The sequence below is a fragment of the Diospyros lotus genome, chromosome 6 (genome assembly GCF_014633365.1).
Source record: "Diospyros lotus cultivar Yz01 chromosome 6, ASM1463336v1, whole genome shotgun sequence".
In the NCBI taxonomy this organism is placed as follows: Eukaryota; Viridiplantae; Streptophyta; class Magnoliopsida; order Ericales; family Ebenaceae; genus Diospyros; species Diospyros lotus.
The window spans coordinates 18,495,539-18,522,598 of NC_068343.1; the positions used below are offsets into that span (position 1 = coordinate 18,495,539).

Here is a 27,060-nt window from a genome sequence, read left to right on the forward strand (position 1 = left end):
CAAAAAAATTTAGAGAAATGCTGGTGGTCAAAGTTTTCAAAATTCGTTTCAGAATTCTCAGAATTTTCAAAGGTTTCCAGCTGCTGATTCTAGGGCATATGTAGCTACCTTTTCTGATTCTAATGAGCCCTACATGACTGATATAGGTTCTTCTCAAGGAGTCACCTCGTATAGCCATTTTTCTTAGCCTCCAGAAAATTTGTCTCCCCCACCATTGCCTGATCATTCATGGTTTGTGGATTTTGGAGCCACAAATCATATCACTTCAAATCTCAATAACCTGACATTGCATTCTCCTTACAATGGAGGAGACAAGGTCTCTGTTGGAAATGGTAAGCAATTGTCTATATCTAATGTTGGTCTTGGACATCTATATACTAACACTAAGCCTTTTTTCTATTATCACATTACCTAGAGTTCTTCATGTTCCTCATATGAAGAAAAGTTTAATCAGTGTATCACAACTTACTGATGATCACAATGTGATTGCTGAATTTCATTCCAATGTGTGTTTGATTAAGGACAAGAATACAGGTCGTGTGCTACTTCAAGGACAACTTAGGGATGGTCTTTATCAGCTGGTTCCTGCTCTTGGTCAAGCTGCCAGCATCCCTGAGCAATCTATCAAATCTTCTCATCCAGTGTCTTTTACAACTACTGCTACTTCGTCATCTATGAACAAATGTACTGAATTTTCTTCCAATTGTTGTAAACCACAGCTTCCATTTAGTCATGGACTATCTCCTAATGTTAGTTTAGTTCAGTACAATAAGACATGCCAGCAGTGGCATGCTCGATTGGGTCATCCTACTTACAATGTATTGAAATTGGTTCTTAATAAAGTTCGAGTTCTATGTTCTTCTTCAGCTCTTTCATTCTGTGATTCCTGTAAACTTGGAAAACATCATCAACTTCCATTTGTTTCTCATAATATTATTGTCAAAAGGCCATTGGAGTTCATATATTCAGATGTTTGGGGTCCTTCTCCCACTATTTCTGTTAAAGGATTCAAATATTACATTATCTTTGTTGATGCTTACTCAAGATTCACATGGCTATATCCATTGAAATTAAAATCAGATGCTTTACCTACCTTTATTAGTTTTCATAAACTTGTTGAAAATCAACACCAAACCAAGCTTAAAGCTATCCAAACTGATAATGGGGGGGGGGGGGGGGGGGGGGAATTTCAAGCCTTTTTGCAATATCTACGAAGTCATGGAATACAGCCTAGGTTTTCATGCCCTTATACTCACCAACAAAATGGTGTAGCTGAAAGAAAACACAGGCATGTAGCTGAAATGGGTCTTACACTACTTGCTCATGCTCATATGCCATTAAAATTCTGGGAAGAGGCCTTTCAAACTGCAACTTTTATTATTAACTTGCTGCCTTCCTCTTCATTACAGTTTCGTACCCCATTTGAGCTTCTCTATAAGAAAACACCAAATTATCTTTTACTTCAACCCTTTGGATGTGCTTGCTTTCCTTATTTGAGACCTTATAACAAGCACAAGTTTGATTTTCACACAATCAAGTGTATATTTCTTGGATATGGCCATACTCAAGGAGGATACATTTGTTTGCATCCTTCTGGAAAAATCTATGTTTCTAGGCATGTAAGTTTCAATCTTGATGAATTTCCTTTTCGAGATCTTTTCTCTTCTTCGTCTTCTCTGTCATCTATGTCAAATTCAAATAATTCTTCTACTTTGATTTTTCAATCGCTTCCTAATTCATCTCCTTCTTCTATTTCTTGTCCTCGGGTAGCACAGTCCTCTAATTTGCCATAATCAGTTCACAATTCTGTAAATTCTGATCGTTCTTCAAGACAACCAGTGACATCATCTCAACCTGTTCACTCTTCTCCCAGCACATTAATTCCAGTTTCTAAGTTTACAATTGTTCCAGCTCCCTCCATTCATCCTAAGATCACAAGGTCCAAGACTAAACAACTTCTAACCACTTCTCCTCAAGCCTTGGTGAGTTCCTTAGAACCTAATACAGTTCATGAGGCCTTATTAGACTCAAGATGGGTTAAAGCTATGGAGGAGAAGTTTGCAGCATTGTAGAAAAATGATACATGGGAACTTGTTCCAATTTCTAATGATATGAATCTAATTGGATGTAAATGGGTGTTCAGAATTAAATATAATTCTGATGGGACTGTTCTAAAGTTCAAAGCTAGGCTGGTTGCAAAAGGTTTTTTTTCAAAATCCAGGTGTTGATTATGCTGAAACATTTAGTCTTGTTGTTAAAGCACCTACTATTTGGGTGTTATTCTCTTTAGCAGTGATGTTTGGGTGGGATATACAACAGGTTGATGTCAACAATGCATTTTTAAATGGTGATCTTGAAGAAGAAGTATTCATGTCGCAGCCAGAAGGCTTTGTCAGTTCTAAGTGTCCTTCTTATGTGTGCCGACTGAAAAAGTCTCTTTATGGACTTAAACAAGCTCCTAGAGCCTGGTACACCAAGTTAAGAAATGCTCTTCAATCTTGGGGTTTCATAAGGGCTGTTTCGCATGCTTCACTGTTTATTAAAAGAACTTCAGCCTTTGTCCTTTTTATCTTGGTGTATGTTGATGATATATTGATTACTGGTTCAAGTTCAGCTGATGTTCAAGCTTGTATTCATGATCTTGACACTCATTTTGCTCTAAAAACCCTAGGATTTGTTAATTATTTTCTAAGGTTTGAAGCATATAGAGATAGAAATGGTCTCTACCTTACTCAATCCAAATATGTGCTAGATTTGTTAAAGAAGGCTGCTATGTCAGATTGTAATTCATGTGACACTCCAGTTGATTCAGCTGTTCCTCTAACTGATGAAGGTGAAGTATTTGCTAATCCAACCTTATATCGAACACTTATAGGGTCATTACAATATCTTACTTATACAAGGCCTGATATAGCTTTTGGAGTGAATAAACTTAGTCAGTTTTTGGCTAATCCTAAGCAGCAGCACTGGTTGGCTTGTAAAAGGCTATTGAGATATCTTAAGGGTACAATTGGTCTTGGCCTTTTATTTTCACCTTCTTTAGCAAATTTCTCTCTTAATGTTTACACGGATGCTGATTTTGCTGGCTGTAGAGTCTCTAGACGGTCAACTAGTGGATTATGTATCTTTCTTGGTCCCAATCTAATCATTTGGAGTTAAACGAAACAATAAGTGGTTGCTAGATCTGTTGGGGAGGCTGAGTATAGAGCCATTGCTCAAGGGGTGACAGAAGTTATGTGGCTGACATCTTTGTTTGGTGAGCTGGGTTATTCATGTGTGCATACTACAATTATTTGGAGTGACAATCAAGCAGCCAAAAGCATGGCTGAAAATCCAGTTTCTCATGATCGTACAAAACATATTGAGGTTGATATTCATTTTGTTCGTGAAAAGGTGGAGAAGAATCAAGTTGAGATTAGGTATGTCCCTACTACTCATCAAATTGCAGATGTATTTACTAAAGGATTGCCGCGGAGCAGATTTAAAGAATTGGTGAACAAGCTATATTTACAGCAGTCTCCTATGGTTGTTGTGGTTGCTGATACTAAAGCTGACTCTAGAGAATTGATTGCCAGACGAAGTCTCAAAGGGAAGTCTACTTTGAGGGGGAATGTTGAAGAGATTACTTGAGCTTGAGCGCCTATTTCTGTTAGAATAATTAATTGTTATTCTGCTATGTGTTATATAGCTTAGGCGGTTAGTTTGTTGTTATAGTAGTTAAGCGCTTTTGTATATAAGCTCAGTGAGCTTCATTGTAAGGTGCTGGAAATTGTATTCGTATTCTTCTTTGAAGATTGCTTCTCTATTTTCTCTTGTGCCCTAGATTTCTCTAAACCTATTCATCGTTACATAAGGAAGATGAATCCCACTTAATGAGCAAAGAGTAACATCCTATTCCACCCAAGTGAAGCATGAGATGTGATTGTTAGTCCATTCTTGCCAGAGTATGAGCATTCTTGCCAGAGTATGAGCCAATGGAAGGATAGTGGGGACTGCGGGTGTCCCAACTATGTTTTTCTTTGTCCCATCCGTGGGGTATGACATGCAGGCAAGGTATGATGGAGGAAAATGGGTTTAGAGGATTGATGGTATCAAAGGATAATTCAGATAATTAAAAGAACAATTCTCAACCCAGTATTTTATTTAGGACTAAGTTGGTTAATCAGGACCAGCTCCTGACATGATCCCATTAGTGTGGGTTATTGCAACTGACCTACATTAACAGATGGAGAGGGCATGCCTAAGTTTAAGGTGGGGCATTACACATATTGCACCTCAGCTCATGTTCTTAGACCAGGGAAAAACAAAGATTTAATTAGATCTCTAGTAATTCACGAATTCTTATACTGACCTCATCTAATGCTTACAGGGTTTGTCTATATTCATAGTATTGAGTGATGTAATCTTCTTCGGCATTAAGTGGTGTAATTATTGCACTAGGACGCCCCATCCCCCCAATTAAGAAAATACATAAAATAGTTTACCTCAGAGAAGGTGCAACAAAAGAAGATGCAGCACTCTGAAGAACACTAACACCAATCAAGCGAATGAAGGCTGCCTTATCTTGCTCCAAAACATACTTCACAGTGGTCCCTAATAAAGTCAACAGATTCAAACTCGCAAGAACATAGTATCTCGATTTCCAAATGCATAATGAAGTTCAATTTACTGATAACAAGAAACAAAGAAAGAAAAAGACCACACCATTCAAAGAGGCAATTCGATCTGATATCCAAGTTCTTGAGATCACAAGAACAGCAACTGCAAGAAGTTGTGCTCCCTGCTTATCAAGAACTGTGGGTACCTGAATAAGCATCAGAAAGCAATTATCAAATGCACGTCAGAGCACAGTTTGCAGAGTGCTATATATCCACACTTCAGAAAAGAAACAGACATTTCGCAAAAATGTTGGAAATGCAATGAAATAGCACTAAATTCTATGGAAGCCAAATTGCTAATTCATCAAATGTACGCCGAGGTCTATGATCCACCACATTAGTAGAAAAACTAGTGGAATTCTGGAATAGAGATAAAAAGCCATCAGTATAATGTCACCAACCATTGCCAAATTACTAATGAATCAAATGAACATTGAGGCCTATGCATCAACCACATTAAAAGCAATTCCAGTGGAATTCTGGATAAGACATGAAGAGCCATCACTACAATGTCACGGTGCACTACTAAGACAATGCACAGGAAGGAGGATTATGAAGGATTTCAAAGTTAATTTTCTCATTTGATCTGAATTACTATAATCAATGAAATCCTATGACACAACAGGACAATATAGTAAGAAAAAGAAGAAAAACCTATTGAACTACAACTGAATAAAAACCAAAGATATCAAAGGAAGAATAAGAACCAAAGGCAAATCTTTTCTTTCTTTTCTTTTTTTTCCAAAGGCAAGCCAGCAAGTGTTAATGACAAGTACTTGTCATTTTTCCTTACCTCTGCTCCTTGTCCACCCTTTTTAATTGGAATATACATCTTTTGCAGCATTTGCAGGTTTAACAACCCCTCTGATCTTTTAGGTATACGCAAATTAAATATTTCCTTTTGTATAAAGGAGGTTTGAAACATTTATGGTACACATTTGAACCAATTTTCAGTATGCTTGATTTTGATGGAAACAACTTTGGCAAAAAGTACTGTTAATTTATTTTTTTTTTACCCCTGTTGCTTAATTGTTCACTAAAAATATAAGTACGTCAGCTATCTTTTGTCAAAAAGTTCAAAAGAAAATTTAGAACACTTTTAAAGAATAAAAGAAAATTGAGACACTACTGAAGAATATTGCCCTAGGGAGAAGAGAAGACCATAATGGTATTGTCAACATATCCATACAAATCTTGATTAATATGCCACCCAGCAAATAGTTGGAGCCAGACACAGACACTCAACTTTTAAGTTCAAATAGATCTGATAAAGACAAACCAATCAAATTCAACTGCTAAGAAATACCAATATGAATGGAACATAAATGTGTCAAATTGTTAATTTTCGGAAAAGACAGCACGTCAATAAATGTATAGAAATTATACAACTATATATACAGGAAATATATATTCATTAAATATATATAACTCTATATACTTTCCTAGCATAGACATTTATATCACCAAAATAACAAAAAATTATTCTTCATATCCAATGTTTTAAAAACTGGACACAGCATTGAACAGGAAAGGGAAGAGGGTCAACGAATTGAACCAGGGCCAGACAGAGATATATTTTTTATTAAATAAATAAATATATAATAATTAAAATTATGATTTAAAAATAAAAATAAAAAATATATTATATAATGTTTAATAACATTACTCTAATCTAAATATTTTCATAAAATTAATGAATATACTATATATGTATAAAGTAATATTTATTGACCCATCTCTTTCAATTATAGTGTAGAAACTAATTGTTGAAGTTTGCCTCGAGTTTTGTCCCGGAAGATAGCAGAACCGGAAAGGAGCTGAAGGAGTAGTCTTGGCTGAAGAAATTAGGCAGCTAAGGGTTAAGTGTAATTAGTACATTTTGTTGGGGTTAATATGTAATTTTCCTAAATTAGTTAGTTGCCTAAGTGTGTCCGCCTCCTCTATAAATAAGAGGGCAAGGTGCCTGCTGAGAGAGAACTTCGATGAGTGCTCTAGTCCTTTGTATTATGAGTGCAAGGCATTGTTCAAGAAAGAAGACTATCTGCAAGTCTTGGGTTTATTTTCTTGAGGAAACAGTGTGGTATTGTACTCGGGTTTGTGGGCTATGAGGGCTATGATGTACTGATCTTCTTTCTGGAAATAAAGACTGCTAGGAGTGCTCTTTGAAGGCTGGATGTAGGTTTCCTCAAAGGAAACCGAACCAGGATAAATCCTTGCGTTGTGTGGTTTGCTTTCTGTTTCTTGTTCTTATGTTTTCTGTTTTCAATTCCTATAATTACTGGGTGGATTTAAGAGGATTTAAGAGTGTTGAGAGAGGCATATATCTTCCAAGGTTCATTCCGCATAGTCCTAGGATAACACTAATATTTATTTCCACATCATTGGGAGCAGTTCGTAGAACACAGTATGCTAATAGCAGGTGATGCCAGTCATTGGTGCACCACGTTCCACACTAGTTAGAAAGGGAACTGCTAAACCTGTGAGTAGCAACACATGGCTCAATTTATATTTCACAACTTTGGCCATTCTATACTGATTGTTGTTCTTCTTGTATACTCCTTGTTGTCATGATTCAAGGAGCAATAAAGGGGTAATATGGTAATAGACTTATGATAGTTGTTAGGAGCATATGGGTGCTGTTAGGAAATTTGTTAGTAGCCAGATATGTCTATATAAAGGGCTACTGTAAATGGAGGGACATTATGCTTGAATGAAAAATGAATATTCTCATTTTTCTCTAGAATTATCTCCCAATCTCCCTCGCATCTCTCTCTTGTTTCTCCCCCCCCCCCCCCTCTCTCTCTCTCTCAATATCTCCCTCGCAATTCTATATGTTATCTTTCCCAATTTATGTCCAAACTCCCCTCTAAACATTTTGTTCGTAATCCTAAGCCTCTCTGACCCTTCCGAATTCCAATCTAATCCTAGCTAAACCCTAGGTTCATGACAATTGGTATCAGAGCGGCTGTTCCTTAGCTGTGAGTTTGGAATTCAATAGTGCTCGATCCAATTGGAAGTGAGCAAGCCGAGCGATCTTTGGTGGTCAAGCTGAGATTCCAATGACTAAGGAAACAGATTTGGAAGCAATTGTCAAATCAAGGCAATCGCATGTTGGATCCAAAGTATTAGCGGTTCAGTGGGGTCACGATTTAAACTAGCAGTGAACCTGGTGATTTTGGAATCCAAGGTGATTGCGAGTCTGTAGGTGTTGATGCGGACAGCCAAGAGAATCACTACCAAAGTAGAAGGATGGTAGGGGAGCTCCGTTGTAGTTGTCGAAGCATAGTAAGCGATCAATTATAGACTTGGAATCGAAGACACAGTAGAAGCGAGGTGGGATTCCGATGATCGTGGACCATGGCGAATTCAATCAAGTGAGCTTTGCTGAGATTTCATGAAGAGTACAACAAAGCTGGTGGACCATTGGACGATGACTGGGTAAGGCGAGCGCGAATTCAATTAGGTGCATTGCTAGTGTTGCCACTTAAATCGGTCAACGATTCCAACCCAGACGGACGGTGATTGGGTTGGAAAAGCAGATTTGGCGATTGGGAAGCCACTTCACAAATTACGGCAGCCAACGATTCTACATTCCGGAAAATTCCATGGGTGCAACACAATCACTCAAGGAAGGCACTGTTGGACTCGAAATTAGAAGGTGATAGAGATTGGGTCAGACGTGGAAATAAGAGTCACGACCAATAGGGGACGGTGATTGGGTTGGCGACTTCCCTGGGCGGTTGACGTGAGGCGATTGTTGCATGTGAATCTGGGCCCTCATGGAAGCAAGTGGTAGCTTTAAAGCTGGAATTTCAACTATCGAAATAGATAGCAGCAGTATCTAAAGGTTGTTTCTCTACTATTAATTGAAACAGCGTTGGGCAATTTTTGATGAGCCGAAGTAGCGTTGATTGAACAAGGAGGCGAAGCTGAGCAAAGCATTTCAGCTCAAGAATTGAATTCGACGCGGGTCAGGAGAGTTCCAATAGTGATACCAAGTAGAATTTGAAGGCAAAATCAAATTCAGCTACAATTCTAGTAATTTAGTAGTTGATCAAGGTTCGAGTATTGATAGGAGATTGTTGTGAAATTCAGAAGTGTGTCCGACTTGTGGAGACGAATAGGTCGGCGTTACCGACGCGATTCCAACAAGTATAAAGACTACTTGCAACAGTCGAGTTAGGAGAATTTATAGCTCTATGCGACTCTAGAACCTACAATTTGCCACCTCTGGATCAGATTCAGAGGTGACTGTTACAAGGTACATATTGAACAGAAGTGAGGGATTTAGGATGTATAGAGCTCCTATTTATTGGCCTTCGGATTGTCCTGTGTCATAGCAGTGCTGTGACAATCAACAGCTCTTCTGATTCAACGTGAATCTAGGTAGCATGCTAAAATAGGGAAGAAGAATGGAGAGGGAAGTATAGAAGAGAAATGAAGGGAGAAAGAGAAATAAGAGAGGGAATAACAAAATCTTTGATTGAATTTCTTGAATGCCTTTAATAGAAGAAGGAACAAGCTTATATAAGCTTGTCCCATGAGTGCTGCTACAGCTGATCTTACCCCTTCTAACCAATTATTTTGTCCTATTCTAGCACTTGGACACTTGGCAGATTCTGCCATAACCAACTAACCAGCTGGAAAGTAAATACAAGCAAGAGAATAAAAATACTAAGGCAATACAAATAAGTAATAACCGGTTTTAACACAAAACTTAGCTGCAAAAATCTGCTATCTCCTTGTCTCGTGACATCCTACTCGTGAGAAATCTGCTAGGGGGAGCAGTGCATGCACAAGGACATTGGAGTCCCAGTCGCAACAGAAGGGTGCTGCACTTTCAGGGGGACAACCTGCTCATGAGGCCATTGGGAGGAGTGCATACATGAAGCAGATGAGCTCGCAATTGCAGCAGAAGAATGTTGCATTTTCAATTGGAGTTGGACAACATGAGGAGTTTGGCCAAAAGCCTCAGGCATGGGAAAGGAAGTTTGAGAATGAGATCAACCAATTCGACAAGGAAACAGAAGTTGGCTACATGATACGAGCAAGGAATTCAGTCGTATGTTATACGAGTAGTTATAGGAGTTTGCAATGCTACTGACTAAGAAGTATCACTAAGAAGTATCACTACAGCTTTCCCGCGGAATTTTTCGAGGATTATCGCGGAAATTTTAATAAAGAGGACTTCCTTAAAATAGAGCGGCCGAAGGAGAAATCAAGATTATGGAAAAGCAATTCATTGCTTACTTTAGATTTTGGGCCGAAAAAAAAAGTATTTTGATTTTAGCAGCAATGACAAGAGGGATGACTACAATATCGGAAATGGTATTGGTGATGAATGACATTATCCAAAGGGAATCGGTAACAATCAGGTGGATAGGACAGCAGATGCAAAGGGACCATCGAATATTTTTGAAAAAGTTCATATAGAGGAAAATTCCAACAAACACAAAGAAGAAGATGTTGTTGGACTGCCGACATGGAAACAAGAAATTCTAACAGAAAAAGTAGTTAAGTTTGTTTTGCAGCCAAAGGAAGAGTTAATACATTTGGATGTGCCTAATGAGGGTTGGCAGGTCACACTTGCGAAAAAGAGAGATGTTGATTTCTCTTTCATTCAAGGTAAATCTTCTACGAGTTATGACTCTGAAAGTAGTTCTCTCCACCGGTAGCAGATTCAAAGTGGTGAGGAATTTTGGAAGCCAATGGTAGCTGGGAAAAAAAGCAAAATTTTTATCAGAAACTGGATATAAAATATGGTACACAGGAAATGATAGACTGATAAATAAAGTGGGGATTATTATGGATAAAAGCTTAGTAGATGAGGTAGTGGATGTAAAGAGAATAGGGGATAGGATTATTATGGTAAGGGTTGGTCTAGGAAGAATAATTATGAATATCTTTAGTACATATGCACCACAAGCGGGGTTAGGTGAAGAGATAAAAATAAAATTCTGAGACGACCTAAAGGGACTCATACAAATGATACTAAGAGGAGAAAAAGTAACTATAGGAGGTGACTTAAATGGTCATGTGGGAAGAGACGGAAGCAGCTATAGAAAGGTACATGGAGGGTATAGATTCGAAGAAATTAATAATGAGAGTAAATCTATTCTAGATTTTGCTATGGCATATGGGCTCATCATAACCAATACTAGGTTCAAAAAACAAGACGAGCACTTAATCACATATAAAAATGTTACATCAAGCACCTAAATAGATTACTTCCTCATGAGACAAGAGGATCGGTTATGTTGTAGGGATTGTAAGGTAATACCGGGGAAGTGTTTGACTACTCAACATAGATTTTTGGTACTTAACGTCCAAGTAAGAAATTGAAAGAGAAAAAAACACACAAAACAAAATCCAAGAATTAGGTGGTGGGATTTAAAAAGGGGAGAAACAATTAATCTTCAAAGAAAAATTAAGGGGTAGAAGGGAATGAAATGGAGAACGATAGGTAAACTAAATGTGGAGGGAAATGGTTACTGCCTTGAGAAGCACGACATAGGTAGTCCTTGGAGAGACAAATGGTAGAACCCCAAACCTTAAGAAGTCTTGGTAGTGGAATGAAGAGGTACAATTGAAAATTAGAAAGAAGAAAACTTGCTATAAGGCTATATATCAGTGCAGCAATGAAGAAAACCTAAAAAATTATAAAGAAACAAAAAAACGCAGCAAAAAGAGCTGTTAGTGAAGTAAAGTCAAAAGCATATGAGAATCTATATAAATGACTTGATACAAAAGATGGAGAAATAGATATATATAAATTAGCTAAAGCAAGAGAAAGAAAAACAAGGGATCTAAACCAAATGAAATGCATAAAAGATGAAAACCAAAATGTATTAGTGAATGAGGGAGCGATTAAGGAGAGATGGAAAGAGTATTTCACAAAATTATTCAATGATGGTGAGGACACAAGAGCTAGGTTGGGACATCTTAGTAACTCCGAAGGGAACGTGAGCTATACATTTTATTGACGCATAAGTTCAAAAAAAATAAGGCAAGCATTAAAAAAAATGAAAAATCATAAGGCGGTGAGACCGGATAATATACCAATAGAAGCATGGAAATGCATGGAAGAAGAGGGCATCTCCTGACTAACGAAATTATTTAATGTGATTCTTAAATCAAAAAAGATGCCAAATGAGCGGAGAAAAAGTACTTTGGTTCCTATATACAAGAACAAATGAGATGTTCAAAACTGTGAAAATTACAGAGGAATTAAGTTAATGAGCCATACCATGAAATTCTAGGAGAGAGGAATAGATTAGAGGCTCAGAAAAGAACCATACGTCTAGGAAAATCAATTTGGTTTCATGCTTGGTAAGTCAACAATAGAAGCTATATATCTACTGAGGCACCTAATGGAAAGGTATCAGGATCATCAGAATGACCTGCATATGGTGTTTATAGATCTAGAAAAGGCTTATGATGGGGTCTCTAGAGAAGTATTATGGAGGGTTTTAGAGAAGAAATGAGTCTGAATAGCCTATATACAAGCCCTTAAGGACATATATCATAGTGCAGAGACAAGGGTCTATACATGCGGAAGGGAAACTGAGCCGTTTAAAATTACAATGGAATTGCATCAAGGTTCTGCATTAAGTCCATACTTATTTGCTTTAGTAATGGATGAACTCACTAAACACATTCAGACAGATGTGCTATGGTGTATGCTATTTGCAGATGACATAGTATTGTAGATGAAACAAAAGAGGGAGTGAACACTAAGCTTGAGTTGTTGAGAAACAATTTAGAATCTAAGGGATTTAAATTAAGTAGAAAACAGAATACATAGAATGTAAATTTAGTAAGAATGCAAGAGTGGAGAATGTTATAATAAAATTGGAAGACCAAAGAGGTAGAAGTAGACCCAAGAAGGCTTTGGTCATTTGAGAAGAAGACCAAGAGACGCTCCTGTGAGGAGAGTTGATGAAATGGAATAATTAGTCAAAAAAAGAGGTAGAAGTAGACCCAATAAGACTTTGGGAGAGATATTAAAGTTCGATATGAAGTGTATGGGCCTAAATGAAGATATGAAAAAAAAACAGAAATACATGGAAGTCTAGAATTATGTAGCCGACCCCACATAGTGAGATAAAGGCTGGATATGTTGTTCCAAGGGTCATAGTCCTAAATTCTGATTCTGCACTTGATCTAGCCATAATGCTCTGTTTCTTACTCCTCCTGGATACTAGATTCCCACCTAGGAATACACAGTATCATGTGGTTGATCTTCTATCAATGATAGATTCTGCATAATTAGCATCTGTAAAGCCTCTAACATCTAATTCCCTTCCTCTTCTGAACAATAGACCCTTACCTGGATTAGTTTTGAGATAGCTAAGTATCTTCCTTACAACTTGCATATGCTCCTTAGTTGGGTTATGCATGAATTGGCTTACAAGACTAACAACAAATGTAATATCAGATCTAGTATGTGAGAGATATATCAACCAGCCAACTAGCCTTAGGTATCTCCCTTTGTCAATTGGTTGACTATCAGGATTCTGCCATAGTTTTCCATTAGGTTCCACTGGGACACTAGATCCCTTGCCTCCAGTAAGCCCTGTTTCAGTGAGCAAGTCCAAAATATATTTATGTTGACATAGAAAGATACCATCCTTAGAATAGGTCACGTCAATGCCCAAGAAATATCTGAGAATACCAACATCCTTGATTTCAAACACGTGGGCTAGGTTCCTTTTTAGCAGCATTTGTTCCTCCTCATCTCCTGTCACGATTATGTCATCCACATATACTAGCAAGGCTGTAATTTTTTCTTCCCTTGAGTGTTTCATGAAGAGTGTGATCACCTCTGCTTTGAGTGTATCCCATAGTCTTCATGGCTTTAGAGAACCTACCAAACCAAGCCCTAGGGGACTATTTGGGCCCATAGAGGACTTTCTTGAGCCTGCATACTTTTCCTTTTTCTTTTTCTTGAAATCCCTAAGGCAACTCCATGAAAACCTCCTCTTCTAGGTCTCCATGCAAAAAGGCGTTCTTAACATCAAACTGTTACAATGTCCATCCAAAAAATGTTGCCAAAGAGATTAGAATTCTTATTGTTGCCATCTTAGCCACTGGTGCAAATGTTTCAAAATAGTCTATGCCATAGGATTGGGTATATCCTTTGGCTACTAACCTGGCCTTATACCTATCCAATGTTCCATCAGCCTTGTATTTTACATTGAATGCCCATTTGCAATCTACTGGCAGAACTTCTCTTGGTCTTGGCACTATTTCCCAAGTCTGATTTTTCTTTAAGGCTCTCATCTCTTCCATCATGGCTTGCTTCCAATTTTGATCTCTTAGGGCCTCTTCTACTAAATTAGGAATGACAATTGAATCCAAATACGCTAGAAACCATTTGTGTTTTTGAGACAACTGGTGGTAGGATAAGAAATTAGTTAAGGGATGTTGGGTACAGCTTCTGACACCCTTCCTAACAGCAATAGGAAGATCTAAATCATCATAACTTGGGTTAAAAGGATTAGAACAGCCTGAAACTGAGAGCTGAGAGTCATTTTCTAGAATAGAAGGTTGTATAAATTCCTTACCTTGACTAGGGTCAGATGATGGTGCTTGCTGTAATCCAGAACAGGCTGTCTTCTTTTGAAAACATAGGAAGATCCCTTGAAACGACCTGAGGGCTGCTGGTTGGATTGCATATTGTGAGATGCAAAAACAATCTGCTCACTGTTGTTGTTTAGTTGAGATAAGAGAGGCTTAGATTGAGATGGAGGGTAAGAAGAGAACGAAGAGGGAGGAAGCTGAGATAGTGCTTGAAAAATATCCTCTCCAACTATCTGGTCACCATCTAAACACTCCCCCTGTCGACCAGTTTGATGTGAAGGAAAAAAAGGTTGGGATTCAACAAATGTAACATCCTTAGAAATATAAAATTTCTTTGTAGTTGGATGATAACATTTGTATCCCTTTTGGGTAGGAGAATAGCCTAGGAAAACACACTTTAAGGCCCTAGGATCAAGTTTGTCTTTGTTTTGCTTGGGAATATGAACAAAAGAAACACACCCAAAGACCTTTAGTGGAAGAGGAGAATGCAGATTCAGATCTGGGAAATAAGTAGATAGGAGCTGAAATGGGGTTTGATGGTTTAGGATTTTTAAGGGTACTCGATTTATCAAATAGGCTGCAGTAAGAGTGGCTTCCCCCCAGAAATTCTTAGGCACTTTATGATGATGTAAGAGACTTCAAGCAACATTAAGAAAGTGTCTCATCTTCCGTTCCGCCACTCCATTTTGTTGTGGAGTATGGACACAAGAAGACTCATGAATTATCCCTTCTTGTTGGAAAAATTGGTGCAAATGATTATTAACATAATCCTTTGCATTATCAGTTCGGAATTTCTAAATTGAGCAATTGAATTGAGTGGAGATTAGCTTACAAAAATATGGCAAAATGGTGCTAACTGCAGCCTTATCTTTTAATAAGAAAACCCAAGTCATTCGAGTACAATCATCAATAAATAAAATAAACCATCGGGCCCCCGAACAATTTGGTATTTTAGAGGGTCCCCACAGATCGGAATGAACCAAAAAGAAAGGTTTAGATGACCTCTTATTACTAGATGGATAGGACACTCGGTGATGCTTGGAAATAGCACATACCTCACACTGAAATTCACTAAGATCTAGGCACTGAAACATGGAGGGAAACATAGTTTTAGAAGGGGAAACGAAGGGTGGCCGAGCTTGTAATGTTGCAGCCAAACATGTGCAGTGGGATTAGAAGTAAACTGAGAGAATCCAGCAACCTTAAAGAATCGATTTTCAGTCGAAGGATAGCCTCCCTTTTTCTCCAGATAGTACAGCCCATGTTGTTCCCTAACTGTACTAATCATCTTCCCAGTCTTCAAGGCCTAAAATTCACACACACTAAGAGAGAAATTGGCATGGCAATTTAGATCATTGGTTAGTCTATGAATAGACACAAGATTGGTGGATAAATTTGGCACATGTAGGACCTTTTGAAGGGTAATACTTGGGCTGAGGGTGACTATTCCTTGGCCTTTAATGGAAACTAAAGTTCCATTAGCAATGGTAATCCATTTAGAGGTAACAATAGGCTCATAAGTGTCAAAAACCAATGGATCAGGGGTCATGTGATCAATGGCTCCTGAATCTAGATTACAAATGTCATTCTTATTAGTTTTAGAGGCATTAAGAGATACTAAATGAGATACCAAATTTACACAATTACCTTGTTGGGCGAAAGCACAGTTTCCATCATTGATAGCCTTAAGAAAAGCCTTAAGTTTGTTAATTTCCTCGCCATCAAGTTGTGCAAGCTCAGTACCTGGGGCTGATTTTGCCTTACTAGTTGTTTCTCTTTCCTTGTTCTCTTTGGCTGATATGTAGGCCTGCTTTCGTGCTGCCATATTTTTAAAACCTACCATCTTTTTTAACACAGCCTCCTTACCATGAAGTTTGAAGCAATGATCCCGGGTATGCCTAGGCTTGTTGCAAAAACTACACCAAAGCCCTTCACGATTTTTGTTGGCCTCTGTTTTTCCCATTCTGAATCGTGCTCCATCCTTCTTTGCGGTAGCCATGGCTGATCCTTCTATTCCTCCATCACTAAGCATGATTCCCCTTCAGTTTTCTTCACTTCTAACCATAGCGAAAACTTCATTCAGGGAAGGTAGCTTCTCCCTACCAAGGATTTGAATCCTCACTTGATCAAACTCAACATTTAACCTGGCAAGAAATTCCACAATCCTATCTCTCTCAATAATTTGGCTAAGAGTTGCAGCATCATTCCTGCATATCATCTTGATCTCTTGGTATTGATCTAGCTCTAACCAAAGCCCATTCATCTTGTTAAAATACTCGGTAATAGTTAGAGATGCTTGTCGAGTACTATTAATCTTTGTTTTGATATCAAAGATTACCGACACATCTTGTACCTTGGAATATGTCTGCCTAATGGTGTCCCAAATAGCCTTAACTGAATCTAAGAACATATAGTTTTTACTAACCTCATATTGCATGGCAATCCATAGCCATGACATGATAAGAGAGTCCTCGATATCCCATGCCGGAAAAGATGGATCTTTAGTCTTCGGGGGTGAGGCAGTGAGGTGTCCTAGTTTTCCTCGACCTTTGAGGAAGGTTCGAACAAGCTGCACCCATTGGAGGTAATTTTTACCGTCCAATCTGTAGGAAACATGCATTCCAAGTAATTCTCCATTGCCAGATCCAAAGAAGTCGCTCGCACTTCTAGTTGTACCGGTAATCAAGTCTGGTTCTAACTCTCTAATAACAAGGCCGGGATTAGCATTCGAGAGTTCTGACATCCTTAGTAATTAAGGAATCAAGAGAAGGCAATAAAGGTCTCGGGAGGAAACAAAGAACGAGTGACAAAGAATGAAAGACCAGAGTGCAATGAAGGCTCGGTCAGGGACTACGAGCAGGATGAAGGCTCTGATACCATGTTGAAAATAGCAAAGAACAACAAGGATGAAACTTGGATTGGGAAATCTCGGAAGAAATCGTACTTCCTGATGATCCTATTGAATACTCCATGAGGAGTTTAAATAAACAAGAGATCCTAAAATCTAGGAATTTAAAATACAATCAAAAACTATTTAAAATACAACAACATATTTCAGATATAATCAATCTCCTAAATTTTAGAGATAGATAAGATTCTATCTCCTCCTAGAATTTAGGAAAGTTGGAGCTTTATCTTGATCATAAATTGAGGCATTATCTTTGACCATAATATCCCATATTTCAACAAGAACAAATGCCAGGTTAAGGTTTTTGTTGCAATTAATAGTGCCTTTTCCAGAAATAGGAGAGAGAGTACCATCTGCAATTCTAACCTTTTCCCAGTCAAAACATGGGGTGTACGTCAAGTAAGAATTAGATAAACCAGTCATGTGGACTGAAGCCCCAAAATCTATGATCCAGGTTGATTGTTCTATAGAATTTGAATGATAGAATGTTGTAATAGTATCTTGAGTAGGAGCACTACCAGTTGTACCTACTTGGGCATAGTGTGATGTAGAAGGGGTATTTGAGTCCAACTTCATCTTATTCATCAACTGCTATATGAAAACCAGTTCTTCTCTTGAGAGACTAGCCTTTTCAAGTTCTGGTTGTGGCCCCCCATCAATTTGGACAACTTCTGACAAATGACCTTGATGACGTCCCTCCTGCCTTTTCACAATATTCACAATATTGTATGCCTAGGTTTTCCACAATATTCACACCTTAGCTAATTCTTATTGATACTTCCATGGTCGGTAGGGGTTCTATCAAGTGATGGTTTCACCATCATGGCTAATCTGTTTGTTGCAGTAGGCTGAAGCATAACACTCCTTTTGCTCTCTTCTTGATGAACATAGGAATAAGCTTGCTTCAAGATCGGAAAAGGCTCCCTTCATAAGATCTAAACCCTTATTTGGTCAAACTCTATATTTAACCCAGCTAAAAAATCAAATACCCTCTTTATCAATTATTTTTTGGATCTTAGAAGCATCATTAGAACATCCCTCCTAGAAATCTTGATAATAATCCAACTCTTTCCATAAACTGTTTAATTCAGCATAGTATTGAGAAATTGACCACTCACCTTGTTTAGTTTCATGTACCTTTTTTCGGATCTCGTAAATTTGTGCATCATGTTCAACTTGAGAGTAGGTCTGTGATACAGCATTCCAAATCTTCCCTGCTATATCTAGCAACAAATACCCCTTAGCAATGTTTGGCTACATTGAATTGATCAGCCAAGACATCACAAGGGAGTTCTCTATCTCCCATTGTTGAGCTTGTACATCTCCAGTGACAAGTTTTTGAGTTTTCATGCCAATGATGTAGTCTTCCAATCCTTGAGCTTTGATGAACAATTTGTAGGAGCAGGACCAAGCTAGATAGTTACTGCCATCTAGTTTCACTGGACTAATAAGCAAGGATGGATTTTCAAAAGGAACTGCAGTTTTAGGCCCCTCAGTAAGCACCACAGCCCCTGTAACACTAGATGATCTAAACTCCTCTTAGGACATTTTCGCTTAAACTATTGTCTTTTTTGTGCCTAGACTAGTTGTGGCTCTAATACCATGTAAGAATAGTAGCAACTAGATTTTGAAACTATAGGCAAATACACCTTGCCCCTTTGGATTATCCTTTATTTATAACCTCATAATTTACATCTTAGGAATCTTAAACAAAAGGAAAGAATACATAACGAAAGTATATATAAAAATCATCCTAATTATAGCTCATATAAATTCACGATTCTTTAGATTTGATTGTTTTGTTGTCTTCCTTGATTGCCTCCATAGAATCTATCATTTATAGTCTTGCACCACAAGGTCAACCTTTCCATAAAAACCATATGTTTACCACTGTAACAGTTGTCTTGCCAGCCCTCTTTGACTCGAGATTCCAACACTAAATCTCCCACTTAACGGATAACCCTACCTAGCCTAGAGCCATCATCAACTTCAGCTCCACCTCAGTCTCCCATCTACCTTGTAGGAAATCTTTGTTACCCTCAACTTTTATTCGAAATATGGTGAATGGTCTTGATATTCCTGTTGCAATTAGAAAAGGGTTCATACCTATACTTGCCTATTTCTAACTTTGTTTCCTATGAAGCTCCATCTCCTTCCTATAAAACCTTTGTCTCTTCTTTGTCTTCAATTTCTATCCCACAAGATTGGAACGAGGCCATTGATGATCCAAAATGGAAGGAGGCCATGATGGAAGGAATGAAAGCTATGGTAAAAAATGATACTTGGGAGCTTTGTATTCTTCCAACTAGAAAGAAAGTAGTAGGGTGTAAATGGGGCTTCACAATCAAGCATAAGGCAGATGGAACAGTTGAGAGGCTCAAGGCAAGATTAGTTGCTAAGGGATTCACCCAAACCTATAGTGTGGACTACCAAGAAACATTTGCACCGGTAGCTAAGATGAAGTCAATCCGTGTCCTCCTATCTTGTGTAACAAATCTGGAATGAGATTTGCAACAACTAGATGTTAAATGCATTTCTACATGGAAATCTAGAATAGGAAGTATATAAGGAGATTCCCCCAGGTTTCTCATGTGATAAGACAGCAAGAAGGGTTTGTAAATTGAAGAAAGCTTTGTATGGTTTGAAACAATCTCTTAGAGCGTGGTTGAAAAGATTTAGTAAAGTTGTGGTGGCTTATGGATATCATCAAAGCAATGCACACCATACTTTATTCATCAAACAGTCGTATGATCAGCTTACCATCCTTGTTGTCTATGTTGATGACACAGTAATGACAGGCAACAACCCAAATGAAATATCCAAGTTGAAAGCCTACCTAGCAAAAGAATTTGAGATCAAGGACTTGGCTAAATTATGATACTTCCTAGGGATTGAAGTTGGTCATTCAGACAAGGGCATCTTCATATCACAATGAAAATATATTCTAGATCTTCCTGAGGAAACTGGCATGTTGGGGTGCAAACCTGTTGATACTCCCATTGAAGAAAATCATTGTCTTTAAGGAGGTATTGAAGAAACACTTGATATTGGTAGATATCAAAGATTAGTTGGAAAGTTGATTTATTTGTCCCAGACACAATCAAACATAGCATATGTTCTAGTAACACCTAGAACAGGCGCCCCTACCCCAGCGGCCCCACACCATGGGAGGGGAGTAAATTAGGACTCGAGCTCCCTCAGTTTCGAACCCGGGAGCATCCGCACTTACGGTACCTCCACGAGAGCGCCAGAGCCACTCGGGCTGAGCCCTGGGGGCAACATAGCATATGTTGTTAGTATTGTAAATCAGTTCATGCATGATCCACGCTAAATACACTTGGATCCAGTATTTGGAATTCTCAGGTATTTGAAATTGACTCTTGGAGAAGGGCTACTTTTCTCAAAAAATAACCACCTGAGAATAGAAGCCTTCACAGATGCAAATTGGGTTAGAGCACCAGACGATAGGAGTTCAACATCTGGGCATTGCACCTATATTGGAGGTAATCAAGTCACATGGGGAAATAAGAAGCAGTCAGTGGTGGCAATATCAACTACAAAAGCAAAATATAAGACCATGGCTCAAGGGGTTTGTGAACTCCTATGGCTTAAGAAGCTGATGCAAGAACTTGACTGGAAAACAACAAACCGTTGTCTCTTTATTGTGATAACAAGGCTTCTATAAACATTGCTCACAGCCCAGTCTAGCACGATAGAACAAAACACATTGAAAATGATAGGCATTTCATTAAGGAGAAGCTTGATGGAGGAACTCTTTGCATACCCTTCGTAAAATCTGAATAACAGCTTACTGATACTTTTACTAAGGGCCTCAGCAGTAAGCTCTTTCATTCAGTTATCTTCAAGATGGGCATGAGAGATATCTATGCACCATCTTCAGGGTATAATTTAGGAGATTGATTGATTTGGATTGATTGATTGATTGGTAGCTGATTGATTACTTGATTTAGGGTGATTGACTAGCTAATTGCTAGGAGCTAATTATTAAGAAGATTTACAGAATAATCTAGTTCTCAAGGCCGGACCTTCCATGAGGCCCATGAGGCAGCTGCCTTAGGGCCCATGAAAATTTCACAATTTAGGGGCCCATAAATTGAAAGTGGCCCATGTAAATTTCACAACTTAGGGGCCCATGGAAATTTCACAACTTACAGCCCCATGCATTTTTCGCCGGCCCATTCCCTTCTCACGACCCTTCTCCCTCCCTCTCTTTCACTCGCTGCCCTAGCCCTACCTCTCTGGCTCCATCACGCCTTGCTCTCGCCTCTCGCTGCTGCTCCGTCGTCGGTAGCTCGCTGCTTCTCTCTTCTCTTGCTGCTCCTCGCCCTTCGCCTTCGCCCTCGCTTTCTCGCCTCTCACTGCTCGATCTGTTATCGCTCCTCCTCACCAACTTGCCTCGCCCTCGTGGCCGGTGGATCGCTGCTCGGGCGCTCGTCCTCACCAATTGAGTTTTCGGGGCCCATTTTCACATCTCGCCTCAGGGCCCCGAAAACTCAGGTCCGGCACTGCTAGTTCTACAGCTATATTATCTTTCCTCCTTCCATTATAAATATAGCAGTAGGTCAGAAGCAAAAATATGCTTCAACCTACAGTCTTTCTCCAATTCTTCTACTTCTCCCTTATAAAACTTTTTTCTTTCTTTCTCTTTGTAAATTCTCTGTTTTCAACTGTAAGGGTGTTGCATATAGAATTAAGGCAAAAATGGTTGGAAATATGATATAAGATTATGTTAAAGCTAAAAGAAAATTTTCATGGGATAATAATAACACCAGCTGCAGCTTCGTTGTGCGGCATAGAATGTCAAGCAGTAAAGGACCAATATGTGCAAAATATGAGTGTAATGGCGATGAGGATGTTAAGATAGATGTGTATCTATGCAAGAAAAGATAAAACTAGATATGAGATTAGTCATAATAAGATTGGAGTTGCTCCTATTGAACATAAAATGCATAAGACATGATTAAGATAGTTTGATTATGTGAAAAGAAGACCAATAAAGGCTCTTGTGAGGAGAGTGGGTGGAATGGAACAAGTATTTAGCAAAAGAGCCAAAGGGCCAAAGGAAGACCACGAAAAACTTTGTTGGAGACTCTTAGATATGATATGAGTTATAACGGTCTTATGGAAGAAAAGGCCATAAATAGAAATAACTAGCAATCTAGAATTCATACATAGTGGGATTAAGATTTTGGATATACTCTCATGGTACTTCGGTGCGACACTCAAAGTTCTTAAGTCTCAAAAAGGGTCTTATGGAAGAAAAGGCCACAAATAGAAATAACTAGCAAGCTAGAATTCATACATAGTGGGATTAAGATTTTTGATATGTTCTCATGGTGGTATTGACACTCAAAAAGTTTTTAAGTCTCAAAATATTGATGTAGCTTGAAAAATCAACTCTAAAAAAGAATATAGCAGCAGCAACTCTAGACAAATTATTCATAGAAAGTAGAAAGGAAATAAGAGAATGACAAGGAAAAGATGGGGTGATGGAGGACGGAAATGGCATCCCTGATGCACAAAACTCTCCATTTTGCAAGGATAAGGGGAGGATCATTTTTGTACAAAGGCTTACCCTTGTTTTCCAGGGAAGCTGCTTCCACAATTCAAATTCATGATCTTCTAGTCACAAAGAAGGAATCTCACTGTTGCTACCAAGCCTCACCCTTGTGGGACAGCAAGAAATGGCAGAAAATTAGGACATAAAGAGATGATCAGGGAGGGAAGACCATCAGAGGAAAGTAATGGAGTTTAGGCTTTAACCTAGAATTGAGCTCAAGACCATCAGAAAGAAAAATGGACTTCAATCAAAATGCTTGCGAAAGTATGTTGAATATTTCAAAAGGTGAAGGTGAAAGCACAGTCAATGACTAATAAGCTGATAATCCCAGTCCAAAAGAGAACTTTGAGAAATAGTGCAATGCACTTGACAAGCCATTGTTTACTATAAGAGAGAGGAGAAATTACATAAACGTTGCTGAGCTTTAAGCACTCACCAATATTTTAAACATGGAGGCTATTCTTAATGGTAGTAATCTTGGAGCACCTTGGAGTTGTCGAACAATGGGCAATGGAACATCATGATCCACATGGGGGGACGTAGTTATTAACTCTGAAATATATGGTTGTGATTTTGCATTTGAGAATGAAGAATCCTACATATAAGGTCAGAACCAACATTTCAAAATGATTGTTAGATCCAATAGAATGGAACAGAACATTAAGGAAATAAGGATAAAGTATGACAGTTCTCTAGCCAATCACAATGGGTATTACCTTTGTTGTATTGGAAAATGCACGCTGAACTGCAATTGCATCGCTTTGGCGGTCTGTCTCAGAAAGCTTCATTGTATTGACTGCAGCTTCACTTAAAACAGGAGAATTCTCCCTGAAGATTTAAACATAGTGTTATAGGATAAATGCAAGCTCACAGTCAATGAACAGGGATAAATTGATTATAAAAAAAAATCAGACGTCTAACCTCTTGTAATAAACACTCCAGCCTCCTTCACCATCCAAGGATAAGACCACATCATGAAATGCCACCAGTGCAGGGCGATGGGATATAGTGATACAAGATGTTCCCATTGCTCGTACTTTAGTACAGAAGCGTTCTTCCATATCAGTTGTCACAGCACTGGTGCATTCATCAAGAATAGCAAATTTGGGCTTATGGTAGAATAGCCTGGCCATTCCCAATCTTTGTTGTTCACCCAGAGAGAGCTCATCGCCCCAATTTATCTCCTTTTCAGGTGGGTAACGTTCTAATAGGTACTCAAGGTCAACCTTGTAAAATGGCATAAAAGTTTTCACCAAAGTTAATTTCAAGGTAGATCTTCAGCTTAAAGATTTCAGTAGTCTCATAAGATGACTGAGTACCATAACAAGAGAGACCAGGAGAAAAAAGACAGGCAAAAACTTACATTTCTTAACAGGACAGCCATTTCATTGACTTTTAGTGGCTCAACCTCTTGATCTGCTGTAAGTGGATAGATCAACTGGTCCCGAAGAGTCCCCACTGCTGTATATGGTCGTTGAGGCACATAAAAAATCTCCTTGTTGAGATCAGAGCCAATTCCAGGTTTCACAATGTGGCCAGACACCAGAGGCCAAAGCCCTCCTAAAACTCGAAAAAGTGAGCTCTTGCCACTCCCATTCGGACCTTCAAATAGACAGCAAGAAAGTCCCAGTGTTAAGTTTGTACACAAGCAGAGTCTACAAAAATCATGCTTTTCATCCACATGTGCTAAACAAAACTTTAGAAGTCTTCATAAACTATTTTTCATTACTCTTAGGGGACAAGCAGAATACACCCAGTGAGAACCCAGTGCAAACCCTGTCCCTTCCTGTAAAGGGAAGTCTGGAGATAGCACCACTTCAGGCAACAACTGAGACATAGAAGCTTGACACCATAATTACCAGGAATGATGCTATAGGGGAGGTACCCATCAAAAAGATCGTAAAGGGAAGAAAAATAATTCTTACATTAAGGAACATGAAATGGTAGAAAGTGAATGCTAGATTGAGTGAACAAATTAGTTCTTAAGTATAATGAACTCGACAACATTTATTATCAACTTTGGCCCCAACAGAATTTCAGAACAGCATCCTATCTGAGGCACATACTTCAAAGATCTGCATTTGGCACAACCTAATATGGATGACAGTATGGCCAGATATGTGTCCAGATCTAACTTTAAGTGATGGAAGAAGGTATTCACGAACATCTTTTATTTCTTCCTTTTTTACTTTTTTTTATAAGTAAAAAACATATTCCTAAACTCAGTTGAATTATACCTTTATTCCCTTCTCAGAGATAATTAATTGGAATTCCTAAGTATGCTCCCTTACAGACTTTCCGCATGTGTATGGTACTTCAGCTTGAAAATGCCACCTTGGGTAAACAAATTTCTCTATCTTAAGCAAGGTTACCAGAAAAGCCATGCAACTGATACTCACTTCTGTGATATGTTTGGCCTATGAGTCCAAACCTTAGATACATCACATTCATCATATGTACGTTGAACTGTGATAACACAAAACTGAATGAAATGTTCACTATTGGATATATAGAATATTTAAGACCAAGTAGATATATCGATTAGCCAACCGCATGTTGAGAGTAAAATTAGAACATAAAAAGATAAGTTAACTCTCTATCTAACAACTTAAACTTTTAAATAGGATGATGGTTAACAATTTAACATGGTATCAGAGCAGACAAAGGTCCCAAGTTCGAACCTTGCTGCTAACCTAGTATTTAAATTGTTGCACTTGTAATGAAATTCTAGGGCACAAAAAGAACAAGAAAACGAGAGGAAGAAGAAGAAGTCTCTCGGTAACTTTATTATCCAGAGAATCAAAGAAAATCATACAATCAAATAAGAGGCATAGCTATTTATACATACAGCTAGCACTCTTATTAATAGACATCGCCTAATTAACTTTAAGTTACTGAACAGTAATGCAAAGTAATACAACAAAAACAAATTAAGCACAGCAAGAACAACAATAGAAAAACACTTGTACTTCCACACTCCCCCTCAAATCAGACTCCTCTGTAAGAGGACAATCTGTAATTTGCAATTTCCTGTTACTAGAGGATCTAGTGCTGGAAGAATCATAGGAATTTCTTTGAATAGGAGACATCTTTAGGCTAAGCTTTTGACATAGAAACTGAAACCGATCCCTGGCTAGACTTTTAGTGAAGATATTTGCAATCTGATAAACTGTAGGAATATACCGAACTTCAATGTCACCATTCTCAACCCGTTCACACACAAAATGTACATCTATCTCAATATGTTTAGTGCGAGAGTGAAACACAGGGTTCTCAACCATACTTTTGGCTGCCAAATTATCACTCCAAACAACTCATGTAGTATTACATGGATATCCCAACTCAGCAAATAAAGACATCAACCACAGCAATTCTGTAACACCCAATGCAACAGCCCTATATTCAGCTTCTCCTACTGACCTGGACACCACAGATTGCTTCTTTGATCCCCACACAATCAGATTGTGTCCACGAAACACACTAAATCCACTGGTAGATCTCCTAGTTTCCTTGCAGCCAGCATGATCTGCACCTGTGTACACAGTTAGAGACAAATCATCAAATGAGGAAGAAAACCACAAGCCCAATCCAATTGTCCCTTTTGATGTCTCTAAGTAGCCTCTTGCAGGCAGTTCAGTGCTGCATTTTGGGAGCAGATAGATACTGGCTTAACTTGTTAACAACAAAAGAAATATCAGGGTGTGTATATGTTAGATATTGCAAAGACCCGATTAGAGTCCTATACAAAGATGGATTGGGAAAAACATCACCCTCATCAGTCAAAGAAAGGCTAGAAACCATGGGTGTATCACAGGGTTTGTAGTCTTGCATGTGAGCCTTCTTCAGCACATCTAAGTCATATTTAGATTGAGAGAAGTACAAGCCACTTGTATCTCGATATGCCTCAAACCCAAGAAAGTAATTAACTGAACCAAGAGTCTTTAAGGCAAAATGTGTATCCAGATCAGCAATACAAGACTTAAGAGTTGTATTATCAGAACCAGTAATCAAGATGTCATCTACATAGACCAAAATGAACAAGACATGGGCTGAGGTTCGTTTAATGAACAAAGACGCATCAGATGTTGTCCTAGAGAATCCCCAACTCTGTAAAGCCATCCTCAATTTATTGTACCAAGCCCTAGGTGCTTGTTTAAGACCATACAACGACTTCTTTAATTAACAAACATGTGAGGGAAACTTAGAATTAACAAAACCTTCCGGTTGTGTCATAAACACGACTTCTTGCAAGTCTCCATTTAAGAAAGCATTATTGACATCTACTTACTGCACATCCCAGCCAAAGGCTACTGCTAGAAAGAACAAGACCC

General features: G+C 38.4%; 1 protein-coding gene across 1 annotated transcript in view; it reads right to left on the reverse strand.

Annotated features, from left to right (window-relative positions):
* Window positions 1-27,060, reverse strand: part of LOC127804824 (ABC transporter D family member 1) — an 88,339-nt gene that overhangs the window by 42,396 nt on the left and 18,883 nt on the right. The window contains exons 9-14 of the mRNA XM_052341854.1: window positions 24,093-24,331; window positions 23,651-23,955; window positions 23,446-23,557; window positions 23,166-23,324; window positions 4,705-4,804; window positions 4,485-4,593 (exon numbers count right to left, since the gene is read on the reverse strand). Coding sequence (XP_052197814.1) covers window positions 4,485-4,593; window positions 4,705-4,804; window positions 23,166-23,324; window positions 23,446-23,557; window positions 23,651-23,955; window positions 24,093-24,331 — 1,024 coding nt within the window. The remainder of the gene's footprint in view (window positions 1-4,484; window positions 4,594-4,704; window positions 4,805-23,165; window positions 23,325-23,445; window positions 23,558-23,650; window positions 23,956-24,092; window positions 24,332-27,060) is intronic.